The following is a 14,092-nucleotide window of genomic DNA, read 5'->3' as shown; positions in this document are numbered from 1 at the left end:
GAACAGTAAAAAAGGAAGGGAAAGAGCACAAGCTGAAACCTGAGGGAAAACACGTGTGTAACTATGTTATTTGTGAAATTGATATTCCACATTTGTTCTTTAATAAAAATCATATATCATATATATTTTTGTTTCTACAGGACGAGTGTTGAACAGGTTTTCCAAAGACTTAGGTCAGTTGGACTCACTACTGCCGCTGACATTTTGTGGACTTCGTTCAGGTTAGAAGTCACTTACATACATACACACACACATCTATATTTTATTTTGTGCTGCACAACCTCAAAGCCGTGTTCCGACCCCAGGAGAAGATCAGGAACCTCCTTCACTGCACAGCAGTTTCACTCAAAACCTTCTCCTCCAGAACCACTTCCTCTGGTTTTTACAGTAAAAGCTCATAGAGAATCCAGAAGAAACACATTCCACAATAATTACTTTGAATATTTAAAATCTGATATCAGCTGAAGTCCCACATGACTCATTTGTGACGCGTTTTTGATTCAGGTCAGCATCATGGGAAGAACCGGCGCCGGGAAAAGTTCTCTGGTTTCAGCTCTGTTCCGCCTGGCAGAACCTCAGGGGAAGATCTACATCGACGGCGTCGTCACGTCTGAGATCGGCCTTCACGACCTGCGCCAGATGATGTCCATCATCCCGCAGGTGACCCACATCACTTGACTTCCTGTTCCAAGAAGTAGGTGCTCTTATTTTGGAAGCACTGCCACATTGTTTTTTTTTCATCGAGATTTTTTCAAAAACTTTATTGATGCATATAAAGGAAACAACAATGTATAAAAAACTGGAGTCTGAGGAACAGAGGATGGATCTGTTGATTTGTGGTTTCATTCGTAACCTGAGATTAGAATAATAATCTGGAGATTCACTTTTTTTTAAAGGAGAATAAGGAAAATCAAAAGTTTAACACAATAAAAGCGGACCTGCTGTTTTACAAAAGTAAGAGTTTCATAGTGCTATTAATCCACCAAAGATTAAGATTTACACCTGGGAATATACAACATGTTTAAAGTCTTTGAATCATATGAGGAGCGCCCCCACCTGCTCCTCACCGTTAGCGCTCTGTGTCCCCGCAGGACGGACGAGCTGATCCAGAAAACCATCCGGGAGAAGTTCAGAGAGTGCACGGTGCTCACCATCGCTCACCGCCTCAACACCATCATCGACAGCGACCGCATACTGGTGAGCGCCGGCCCATCCAAACGGCGTCAGACGACTCATGAAATTCTGAACTTTAGGCTTTTTTCCTATTTTCCAGAACCATCATGGAATTCTTTCTTTCTTTAACTGTTGACCTTTCAGTCAAAAGTTTCTTCTTTCATTTCATCCTTAAGAGTCAGAAAGTGAGAATCTGGACTGAATCAAACAGGAATCTGGTTCATTTATCTGTAAATTGTTGCTGAATTCCTTGAAACTGTGTGTTTGGACTCCAGCTAACCTGTTCATGATTGAAGACGTAGGTGGACATCTTCATCACTCCTCCAGAGAACCTGAGGTGAAGAGAACGCCTCAGTCTGGGATTTGAACCTGCGCTCTCCTGCTTTAAGGGCAGACACTCCACGGCTGTTGCTCTGTTGTGTTTTTAGGTCCCATGTGGGTCCAGTCCAGACACAAAGCTGTCAATCAACGGCCTATAATCCTTGTGCTATCTTAGATGACCCCACCCTTGCATTGACGTGTTCTCCCTACCATGACAAAGGTGGATAAAGGTGGAAAGATTTCATGTAATCCATGGACACCAGTGAAGATCACAAATCATTGAAGAAGAAAGGTTCAGCGCACTGTCTAGTGGGTCTAGATGACCCATCCCCAATGTTAAAGTGCCTAGGATAGCACAAGGGTTACAGAAAGGTCTAATAAGTGGGAGGGGCTAAACTTAGAGGAGCTGCTCAAGACTCTGAGGTCCGAATTTACTCACTGCTCCCTAAAAAGACTCGAGTGCAGGACAACAAAATCCTCACTACTTTTTTAATTTAAAGTCCCACTCTGATCCTCTTTTGATCTATTTTCAAAGCGTTCCCAGTGGTTTTTAATTATGATCATACTGTTTAGAGCCAATATCAAATAAACTGTTTTTTTTCCAGGACATAGGTTGCTGAGTTTACATGCTGTGTTGATTTTGGCTCACCAGGTCTATTTTTTTATGAAGCAAATACCATCTTTTTCAAAAGAGCTTTTTTCATGTCTGCTCCTGATTCTCAACGATTTGAATAAGGAAATACTCAAAAATGCAACTTTGAGCTTTTTTCTTTAAATATGTTCTCAAGAACCAGTTAAAACTTATTTTCATCAGAGTGGGACTTTAAATTCAAATTAATAAAAATAATACTAGTAATGGTTAATTGCACCTTTAGACACTTAGGGCCCCTTGGTGGTGGTGGTGGGGGGGTGCTTTGTCATCACTGTGAGCAATGTCCTCTCATGTCCATACCTGCCAACTTTAACTGCACCCTTTAGTGCACACACTCTTTACCCCGCAAACACATACACTCCAACACACACAGACATTACACAAGGAAGGAGGGACCTCTGACCTTTCTTTGACCTTCTATGACCTGCTATCTCACCTTTGCACCAATAGTTTGCGTGACGGAATGAAACGTTTCACATGTTGGTCTGAAAACATAAGTATGTGTGTACAAACTTTATTTGTATGATGTCCATGTTTACTTGTTTGTATGTGAACATTATTGGAGCCAGCAGGTATGTTTGTAACATAACTTGTGTGGACAGGCCCCGCCCTTTTTTAGATTTTTTTTAAATATCTAAACCTGAAAGTAATGATTATAAACTTACAGGAATCAAAAGAAACTCCCCAACACACGACATCCATAACATCAAATGAAAACAGGAAGAAGAGCTAAAATGATTCCAAAGTTGAGTTTTCTTCCAAACTTCCAGGCCGTTCCACAGCTGAGACTCACCGTTCTGGATTGTGTCTCACTGTGGGTCTTTGGTTCTGCTGATCTCCAGCAGACCACAGGAATCTTGGAGGATCAGAAACTAAAAGCAGTTCTGATCAAAATCATGATGTCACCCAGTAGTTGAAGTGAGAACACAGAATGTTGTTGTCTATATCTGCCAATCTAGTGAGCAGTGGGTTTTTTTTTGCAGAGACTTATGGGAAATTTCCAGGGCTCTCGTAGATTGGAGCTCCTCCCCGTTTATGGCACTAAACAGTGAGTGAACTCAGACACACTTTTTGGAATTCAAGCACACAGTGTCAGTGAAAGGATTGAAACCCACAACCAACCATCCCAGAACAGCAGTAGTGTTCCTCACAGCTCCATGACTGCATCCATTCAATCTCATTTAGCCAGTTTGGTTCTAAAGTTTCTACAAAACTGCAGATTTTAATGAGACACAAATAAAAATGAGGAATTTCTCTCATTCAAAACTGAAATAAAGGAGGATTTCAATGACATTTTCCTCAGAAGAGTTGATTTTATGTCTGCATAACAGATGAAATGCCTCCATGATACCAGATGTCTTCCTCACATTTAGCCCCTCCCTCTAAGGCAGTGCTTCTCAATTATTTTTTGCCAGGCCCCCCCTAGGAAAAGAAAATGTTTCGCGCCCCCCCCCCCCCATAACCCCCCCCCCACACACACACACACACAGACACACTCGCGCGGTGACAATACATCAGGTCAGTATCTATAAAATTTGTATACCTAAAATTGTATCTTTTAACACTAACAAAAGAAAAAAGCAAAATAAATCCACTTTCAACAAATATTAACTTTATTTAGCCACAGAAACCCTGTTCTAGTCTAAAACAAAAAAGAAGCTGAAAGTACCTGAAATAAAAAAAATCTGTCATTCCTTATTTAAACTAGAAACATTTTGACCAACTGAACCATTTGATGCTGAAAAAAATAATTCAATCAATAAATAATATTAAATCTAAATTGATCTGAAACATTAACACAGCAGCACCAATATATTTAACGTTTTTAGTCTGAAGAAATAGGTAAAAACGTGCTGATTTTTTTTTTCTAAATGACGGATTGTTTATTTCTGATCTCATAAAAGTGCAGCTGTTTTCCTGCATTACCTGCTGTCTTTATGTCTGTCTGACACCAACTAAACCACAGGCAGACAAAGAAAACATGGATGGAAAATAAAGACACGTCATCAAAATGTCTACAATAGTTCATAAAGAATGACATTGTTAGCATGAGCTTAGGAATCTAAGGGCAGCGGTGATCTTGGGCAACAGGCAGCGGTAGCAGTGGTCCGCGTGCCCCGATTCCCCTGGCAGACAGGGCCCACACCACCCCTCCCCTTTCGTTCTCACTCGCGCAGCCGCGGACAGACAGAACAGACAATAGGAACCGAATAGTGGACCAGATTATTTTCCAAGCACTGAGCCGCTGTCACCGCTGCCCCCACGTTAAATTTGCGCACCGGACAAACCTGTGCCTAAAACCGCCACCACCGCGCGCCCCCCCTGGCATCGCTTCGTGCCCCCCCCTGGGGGCGCGCCCCACTATTTGAGAAGCACTGCTCTAAGGGAACCACAATGACATGTTATTATGTGGACTTGAACCCACAACCTCTCAGTCTGGAGTCGTTCATTCCTCCATTCAGCTGCTGATGTCACTGATGGATCACAGACTTCTATCTTCTACTGAAAGTTTCTGTTTAGATTTTGTTTCTCTCACTTTCTAGAAATAGGAGTCGATCTGGTGCTGTGATGCAGACAGAGTGGCTCAGTGGTAGGACGTCCCTCCCTGAAAGAGAAGTGTGAGGGTTCAAATCCCACCAAGGATATTTGTTAAGAAACTGAGCAGGTTTTTTAGAGTGTAGATCATCTTCATCTTAAATCAGAGATGAGCTGCAGCACTGAAGCAGACAAAGTAGTTCAGTGGAAATGACTTCAACTCATAGACTCAAGGTTGATGATTCAAATCCCAAGTAATGTCTTTGTAGTTTTCTTCAGAGTGAAGAAAACTTAAATTCACCTTAAATGAGAGATGAGCTGCTGTTCTGACGCAAGCAGAACAGCTCGGTGGTCATGACTTGATCTCACTAGCAGATGAGTGAGGGTTCAATTCCCACCAAATGTATTTGTAAAAAAACAGATTAGAGTTTTTTCAGACTCTGGAACGTCTTCACCTCATAAGAACGAGCCGCTCCTGTTCTGCTGCAGACATGATGGCTCAGTGGAAAAAACATCAGACCATCAAAGCAAAAGTTTGAAAGTTCAAATCCCAAACAAGAGCTTTGTAAATAATCTAATAGTTTTTCCACAACGTAGAACTTCTTCACCTCATAAGAACGGCAAGTTGTCGTTCTAGTCTAGGTAGAGTAGCACAGTGGTAGAGAAGAGGGTATTAAAGTGGGAGGGTGCAGGGTTCAATTCCCAGTTTGTGACAGAGGCAGTAACTTACCTCTGTCAGATAGAAGATAAATAAGTCAGTGTAGTTAGTAAAGGAAATGGGGGAAAGCAGCAGATGCTAGAAAAGGTTGATAGAGAAGTGACTGATCAGGTGAGGGAGAGGAGGTAAGAAGAGAGGCTGGTCACAGAAAAGGAAATGAAAGATAAATCAAAGACAGATGTGGCCAGCCTCTCAGGGTGGGGGGGGTGAATGAATAGAAGGGAAGTGTGCATAGTTTGAACTGGAAAATAGATAGAAAATTGTTTTTGTCAATTATGCCAGGTCAGGTTTGTCATTTTAGCAGTTTAGTAACAAGATAAAACTATTCTTACTAGACAACACTGCACTGCCTATCTCTCCTCCCATCCTTTGCTGCCTTGCTCCCATTGGAGACTGGCCACATTTCTTTTCAACCTCTTTACCTCCTTTTTGTGGCCAATCTCCACCCACCCGCCACTGACCTGCCTCCACTCTTTCTTCACCTATCTTCCCCCTGATATTCTATAATCCTATCTTCACTTCCTGTTTAATCAGGTTAAGTCTTTCTTATTTCTATCTGACAGAGGTAAGTTACTGCCTCTGTCTCAAGTTGGGAATTGAACCTGCACTCTTCTGATTATTAATAACCTCTTCTCTACCACTGTGCTACTCTACCTAGACTGGACCAGCAGCTCATCGTTTTAATGAGGTGAAGACGTTCCACATTGTGGAAAAACTATTAGTTTATTTACAAAGATACATATAAGGATTTGAACGCTCAACCTTTTGCTTTGATGGTCTGATGTTTTTCCACTGAGCCATCATGTCTGCAGCAGAACAGCAGCTTTTCGTTCTTATGAGGTGAAGACGTTCAAGACTCTGAAAAAAACTGTTATTGTATTTAGTAAGATGTTAAGTGGGAATTGAACCCTCAGTGTTTTGCTCCAAGGATCAAGTCATTACCACTGAGCTGTTCTGTCTGCAGCAGATCTGCTGTTCGTCTCTGTTTTGAAGTGAAGATGTTCTACACTCTGAAAACACCTTTGATTTACAAAGACACTACTAGGGATTTGAACCCTCAACCTTGTGTCCATGAGTTCAAGTCATTACCACTGAACTACTTTGTCTGATTCAGAGCTGCAGCTCATCTCTGATTTAAGATGAAGATGATCTCTTCTTCTTTCTCTTTCGGCTTTTCCCATCAGGGGTCGCCACAGCGAATCATCCTTTTCCACCTCACTCTATCATGGACATCTTCTACCCTAACATTAGCCAACTTCATGTCTTCTGTTAAGACATCCATATATCTCCTCTTTGGCCGTCCTCTTGCCCTCCTGCCAGGCAGCTCCATCTCCAACATCCTTCTACCAATATATCCACTATCCCTGCTATGAACATGTCCAAACCATCTCAGTCTGGCTTCTCTGACTTTGTCGCTAACACAGGCAACATGAGCCGTCCCTCTGATGTATTCGTTCCTTATCCTGTCTAACCTGGTCACTCCTAAGGAGAACCTCAACATCTTCATCTCCGCTGCCTCCATCTCAGCCTCTTGTCTCTGTCTCACTGCTACCGTCTCTAACCCATAGAGCAGAGCTGGTCTCACCACTGTCTTGTACACCTTTCCTTTGAGTCTTGCTGGCACTCTTCTGTCACACAACACTCCTGACACTTTCCTCCACCCGCTCCAACCTGCCTGCACTCGCCTCTTCACCTCTTTTCCCCTCTCCCCATCACACTGAACTGTTGACCCCAAGTACTTAAACTCCTGCACCTTCTTCACCTCAGCCCCCTGTAACCTAACGCTTCTACCTTGATCCCTCTCGTTCAGACACATGTATTCTGTCTTACTACGACTGACCTTCATGCCTCTTCTTTCCAGAGCAAACCTCAACCTCTCTAGCTGTTCCTCCACCTGCTCTCTACTCTCACTGCAAATTACGATGTCATCCGCAAACATCATTGTCCAGGGAGATTCCTGTCTTACCTCGTCTGTCAGCCTGTCCATCAGCATAGCAAACAAAAAAGGACTCAAAACTGATCCTTGGTGTAGTCCCACCTCCACCTTGAACTCCTCTGTCTGACCTACAGCACATCTCACCACCGTCATACTTCTCTCATACATGTCCTGAACTACTCTGACATACTTCTCTGCCACTCCAGACGACCTCATACAGTACCACTGCTCCTCCCTCGGCACCCTGTCATACGCCTTCTCTAAATCTACGAACACACAATGCAGCTCCTTCTGACCATCTCTGTACTTTTCCATCAACATTCTCAAAGCAAAAATGTCATCAGTGGTGCTCTTACGGGGCATGAAACCATACTGATCACTTTATGATTACCTTCCAGCTTACACTGGAACATCCTTCTGCACCAGTGAATAAGAAACAGCTTAGAAGAACCTTAACTGACCGTTCTGTGTTTGAGTTTAAACACACAGTTCAGCCAGTACTTAGTGATATTCTGAGAAAATACTCTGAGACCAGCTCCCATAGTATCAGTCCTAGTATAAATGACCACTTTGTTAATGATGCCTTACAAGCCCTCAGGAGTACACTCGATGTTGTTGCCCCCTTGAAACCTAAGTTCGTCAGACAAAACCGAGTAGCACCGTGGTTTAACGCTGAAACTCGTTCTCTTAAACAAGAAACCCGTAAGTTGGAAAGAGAATGGCGCCGCTCCGGTTCAGAGCAGTCTCTGGATATCTGGAAACATAGCCTATTAAATTATAAAAAAGCTCTGCGTAGAGCTAGAAGCCAGTACTATTCAACCTTAATATCAGAGAATGGAAACAATCCAAGATTTCTTTTTAGCACTATTGCTAGATTAACTCGCAGTCAGAGCTCAGTAGAACCACATGTTCCTGTTTCTCTCAGCTCTGATGATTTTCTTACATTTTTCGACAGTAAAATCTCAAATATTAGACATAAGTTAAATCGAGTTATTCCTACTATCAGCCCAGAACAGGCTGAAGCGGTAGAAATGGAGGCATCCATAGAAACCTCTGTAACATTGGACTGCTTCACTGCTGTGGATCAAGCGGAAATAACATCAATTATTACGTCCTCCAAATCCTCAACGTGTCTGTTAGACCCAATTCCCACTAGACTTTTTAAAGAAACTTTTCCCCTAATTAATGATCCCATATTAACAATGATAAATGCCTCTCTGGAAACGGGTTACGTGCCACAGTCTTTTAAATGTGCAGTTGTTAAACCTCTTCTGAAAAAGCCCAGTTTGGATCCTAGCATCTTGGCCAACTATAGACCGATTTCAAACCTGCCCTTTATTTCTAAAATCCTAGAAAGAGTTGTAGTTAAGCAGCTTTACTGCCACCTACAGGACAACAGCCACTTTGAAGACTTTCAGTCGGGGTTTAGACCCCACCACAGTACGGAAACTGCACTAGTTAGAGTCTCTAATGACTTGTTATTGGCCTCAGAAAAGGGACTACTTTCTATTCTGGTCCTGTTGGACCTCAGTGCAGCCTTTGACACTATCGACCACGGTATTTTACTCCATAGATTAGAGCAGGACATAGGGATCAGAGGATCTGCTCTCCAGTGGTTTAAATCCTATCTGTCCGATAGGTATCAGTTCGTTAATGTAAATGGCCATTCCTCTCAGTGCACTCGAGTCAACTATGGAGTCCCACAGGGCTCAGTCTTGGGACCGATCCTGTTTACGCTTTATATGCTACCCCTAGGAAACATAATCAGGAAACACAGCATCAATTTTCATTGTTATGCAGATGATACGCAGTTGTATTTATCCATGAAGCCTGACCAGAATGACCAGATAGAGAAACTGAACGCCTGCATCAGTGACATCAGGACCTGGATGACAATTAATTACCTCCTCTTGAACCCAGAAAAAACTGAGGTCATTATACTTGGTCCTAAAAACCTCAGAGATGCTCTGTCTGCTCAGATAGTCTCCCTGGATGGTATAAGTATAGCCCCCAATTCCACAGTTAGAAACCTTGGGGTTTTACTTGACCAGGATTTATCATTTAAGGCTCACATATCTCAGGCGTGTAGAACTGCCTTTTTTCACCTGCAGAATATAGCTAAGATCAGAAATATACTTTCTAAGAGTGATGCTGAAAAACTCATCCATGCATTTGTTACGTCGAGGCTGGATTACTGTAACTCCTTGTTAGCAGCGTGTCCTAAGAGTTCCTTAAGAAGTCTCCAGCTTGTTCAGAACGCAGCAGCTAGATTGTTAGCTGGAACTAGCAGAAGAGATCACATCACTCCTGTGTTAGTTTCGCTCCATTGGCTCCCAGTTGATTCCAGAATCAAGTTCAAGATCCTCCTGTTAACCTATAAGGCCTTACATGGAATGGCCCCGTCCTATATTAAGGACCTCTTAAGTCCCTTACCATCCAATGAGAACACTTTGCTCCCAAAATGCAGGACTGCTTGTGGTTCCTAGAGTTTGTAAAAGTACGGTTGGAGGTAGAGCGTTTAGTCACCAAGCCCCTGTCTTATGGAATAAACTCCCAGCTCATGTAAGAGAGGCCGATTCAGTTTCTTCATTCAAAGTTAGACTTAAAACATTCCTCTTTGGACAGGCTTATTGTCAGACTAGTTAGTATTCAGAGATTATTTAACTTAATGTTAATTTGTTTAAATTAAACTTAATAATAACTATTTCTTTTAAAAGGCTGCTAGAAGTTGAAGCTGGGGTAACTATGGTGCACTGGGGTTCTGTCCTCTTTCCTTTTTTTACTTCTACCCTCCTTCTCTCCTCTATTCTTGATCATAATTTATCATTTAGTTCTCCATGCCTCTGTTTGGTGCAGTGCGATTCATGTATTGTCCCTCTTTCCCTCTCCCCTCCTGGGGAGTGGGAGTGCTTCCAGACTCCAGTTGGCTCATCCGTGCTCCAGTTCCTGACCGTTTACCTCGCCTTTGCTCCTGCTCCTACACCTGGCTGTGGATCCTGTCTCCGGCTCGACTCGCACCTTTGTACCTTCATCCAGCCGGTTGTCCCCACAACCACGGCTGGATGAAGCTCGTCTGCTGGACTTTTACATTTGTAGTAGTAGGGTTAGATAAGTTAATTCTTCTCTAAGATTTCTGGTAAATCGCCTGTCCGTCCTGGGGGAGGATCCCTCCTTCATGTGGGCACCCCTGAGGTTTCTTCGTTTTTTCCGGAATCCGGTTTTTTGGGAGTTTTTCCTTACCGCGAAGGGGGGTCTAAGGGCAGGGATGCCAGTATAGCTTAGTCAGTTTGTTAGTTCATTTTAGTATTTTTCTATTGAACTCTTTGTATTCGTGATCCTTTTGATTTCATGTTTTACTTCGAAGCCCATCTAGACGACTGTTGTTGTGATTTTGGGCTATACAAATAAAATTGAATTGAATTGAATTGAACTGCTGCTCACAAATCTCCACCTTCTTCCTAAGCCTGGCTTCCATTACTCTTTCCCACAGCTTCATTGTGTGGCTCATCAACTTTATTCCTCTATAGTTGCTGCAGTTCTGCGTGTCACCCTTGTTCTTAAAGATCGGGACCAGAACGCTTCTCCTCCATTCCTCAGGCATCTTCTCACTCTCTAGAATCCTATTGAACAAACTCGTTAGAAATTCCACTGCTGTCTCTCCTAGGCACTTCCATACCTCCACAGGTACGTCATCAGGACCAACGGCCTTTCCGCTCTTCATCCTTTTCAGAGCCGTCCTAACCTCATCCTTTCCAATCTCTGCTACTTCCTGCTCCACAACAACCACATCTTCCTCCCTTCTTTCCCTGTCATTTTCCTCGTTCATCAGCTCCTCAAAATACTCCTTCCATCTTTTCTGTACACTCTCCTGGGTTGTTAGCACCTTTCCATCTCTGTCCTTAATCACCCTTATCTGTTGCACGTCCTTCCCATCTCTGTCTCTCTGTCTGGCTAGCCTGTACAAGTCCTTCTCTCCTTCCTTTGTGTCTAGCCTGTCATATAGCTCATCGTAAGCTTTCTGTTTGGCCTTTACCACCTCTCTCTTCACTCTACGCTGCGCTTCCTTGTACTCCTGTCTACCTTCCTCAGTCCTTTCTACATCCCACTTCCTTTTAGCCAACCTCTTCCTCTGGACGCATTCCTGTACTTCCTCATTCCACCACCAAGTCTCTTTACCGTCTTTCCTCTTTCCAGATGACACACCTAGCACCTTCCTACCTGTTTCCCTGATAATCTCTGCTGTAGTTTCCCAGTCATCTGGAAGCTCATCCTGACCACCCAGGACCTGCCTCAACTTCTGCCTTAATTCATCACAAGTTTCTTCATTCTGTAGCTTCCACCACTTGGTCTTTCTTTCTGTTTTCCCTCTCTTCTTCTTCCTGACCTTCAGAGTCATCTTACACACCACCATGCGGTGCTGTCTGGCTACACTCTCTCCTACCACCACTTTGCAGTCATTAACCTCTCTCAAATGACCTCGTCTACACAGGATGTAGTCCACCTGAGTACTCCTACCTCCACTTCTGTATGTCACTCTATGTTCCTCTCTCTTTTGGAAGTAAGTGTTGACTACCGCCATTTCCATCCTCTTTGCAAAGTCCACCACCATCTGTCCCTCCAGATTCCTTTCCTTCACACCAAACCTGCCCATCACCTCCTCATCACCTCTGTTGCCCTCACCAACATGCCCATTAAAGTCTGCTCCAATAACAACTCTCTCTCCTCTGGGAAAACTCTCTATGACCTCATCCAACTCACTCCAGAATCTCTCCTTCACTTCTAACTCACAGCCAACCTGTGGCGCATACCCACTGACTACATTCACCATCACCCCTTCAATTTCTAACTTTAGGCTCATCATCCTGTCTGAGACTCTTTTCACCTCTAGAACACTGTTTACAAACTCCCCATTCAGAATCACTCCTACCCCGTTTCTCTTCCTATCAACACCATGATAGAACAGTTTGTATCCTCCTCCAATACTACGTGCCTTGCTGCCCTTCCACCTTGTCTCCTGCACACACAGTACATCTACCTTCCTTCTCTCCATCATGTCTGCCAGCTCTCTGCCTTTCCCTGTCATTGTGCCAACGTTAAGAGTCCCTATTCTCAAACCTATGTTCCTGCCTTTTCCCTTCTCTCTCTGGCCACGGACCCTTCTGCCTCCCCTCTTTCTTCGACCAACAGTAGTCAAATTTCCACCGACACCCTGTAGGTTAACAGCATCGGTGGCGGTCGTTGTTAACCCGGGCCTCGACCGATCCGGTATGTTTAAAGTGTTGTGGATGATTCGCATGGTTATTTTGGCAATTTTTACGCCGGATGCCCTTCCTGACGCAACCCTCTCTATTTATCCGGGCTTGGGACCGGCACAGAAGTAACTGGCTTGCAACCCCTGTGGCTAGATTAAGATGAAGATGATCTACACTCTGAACTAACTGCTCAGTTTATCAACAACAATCCTTGGTGGGATTTGAACCCTCACACTTCCACTGCAGTGGTCAGACGTGTTCCCACTGAGACACTCTGTTCAGACGTAAGGAGGAAACTCAGACATGAACATCATCCACCAGTCAGTTTAGTGGCTGAACAGCAGCGTGAAGATGAAGGTCTGATGAAGACAATCATTAGATCAACATCCTCCTCTTCACCAAACTTTAGATTGAAATTCTAAAGATCTTCATCAGTTTTTCCTTCCTGCTTCTCTGATCCAGAAAAGCAGGAACAGGTTCATCAGTGAAGATGTTTCAACCTTTATTTCATACTTTTATTGGTTCATTTGAGCAGAAATAAAATATTTATTACAAAGATGTTTATTGAGACAAATAAGAGACAGAGGCTCTAAAAAAAACACTTTATTATTCAGTTGGATGCTGGTGTCTGTTGCAGGTTCTGGATGCCGGTCGGATCTGGGCCTTTGCAGAACCCTTGGTGCTGCTGCAGGATCCAGACGGCATCTTCTTCAAGATGGTTCAGCAGACGGGCAAACAGGAAGCTGCAGCTTTACATCAAGCAGCCAAACAGGTCAGTTCCACAGGAGACACCTCAGAGGATCCAGCAAAGTTCTGGCAGAACCAAACCGGGCTTTTCCTCCTGCAGGCTCACAACAGCAGCCAACGTCCCGCCGCGCCGGCCAACGGACACGCAGAGACGGCGGACGGTCACCTGGTCATCTTTGAAACGCCTCTGTGAGCTCAGACACACTGCTGACTCAGAACGGAGCAGTCCGGCCCGAGAGGGTCCAGCCTCTGATGGAAGCACTTCCCTTCTGCTGGGACGCTGCTGGGACGCTGCACCACAGCCACAGCCGGCATCGAACGCCAGCCAGAGAGAGAAAGAGAGCTGAAGAGTTCTCCTCTTCCTCACAGGCGAGCGTTGTTGAGAGGATGAAGAGTTTGTTTCTGTAAATACTTTGCTGCACTAAATGAACATTTCAGTTTTTGGACTTTATGTGTTTTTGAAGCAGCTGAAGACTCAAAAACTCTTCATACAAATATTTATAAAAAAAAACCTCAAAAATAAATTAGACTTTCAAGAATTTTTTCCATCTTTGTGTTTCATTAAAAACATTTGAATCATGAGTTCATTTCACTGAAAGCCGTTTCTGGAGCGTGAAATCCGTCAGTTTGGAGGCTCCGCCTTGTTCCCGCCTCACCTGTGTTCAGAGTCTGCAGCCCATCAGGACGGCTCTGCTCTCTGTGCTGCCTTCAAGAAGATCAGGAAAACATAGTTTTAGTTCCCCCACAATGGGAGAGGG

General features: G+C 43.8%; 2 protein-coding genes across 2 annotated transcripts in view; one reads left to right on the top strand and one right to left on the bottom strand.

The window, feature by feature from the left end:
- The first annotated feature begins 504 nt into the window (after positions 1–504).
- Positions 505–13,873, top strand: LOC144984406 (ATP-binding cassette subfamily C member 4-like). Its single transcript, XM_078932697.1, has 3 exons — positions 505–1,197; positions 13,225–13,359; positions 13,435–13,873. The coding sequence occupies exons 1-3, from the start codon at positions 1,018–1,020 to the stop codon at positions 13,525–13,527; spliced, it is 408 nt and encodes a 135-aa protein (XP_078788823.1). The 5' UTR covers positions 505–1,017; the 3' UTR covers positions 13,528–13,873.
- LOC101170734 (ATP-binding cassette sub-family C member 4-like) overlaps positions 13,179–14,092 on the bottom strand; it is a 44,850-nt gene continuing 43,936 nt past the window's right edge. Inside the window, exon 33 of the mRNA XM_023963390.2 lies at positions 13,179–14,040. Coding sequence (XP_023819158.2) covers positions 14,014–14,040 — 27 coding nt within the window. The 3' untranslated portion in view covers positions 13,179–14,013. The remainder of the gene's footprint in view (positions 14,041–14,092) is intronic.

Source organism: Oryzias latipes, chromosome 2, assembly GCF_053564925.1.
Source record: "Oryzias latipes strain Hd-rR chromosome 2, Olatipes_Hd-rR_3.1".
NCBI lineage: Eukaryota > Metazoa > Chordata > Actinopteri > Beloniformes > Adrianichthyidae > Oryzias > Oryzias latipes.
Note: the sequence above shows the minus strand (reverse complement) of the source record. Positions and strands in the feature narration are given on the sequence as shown.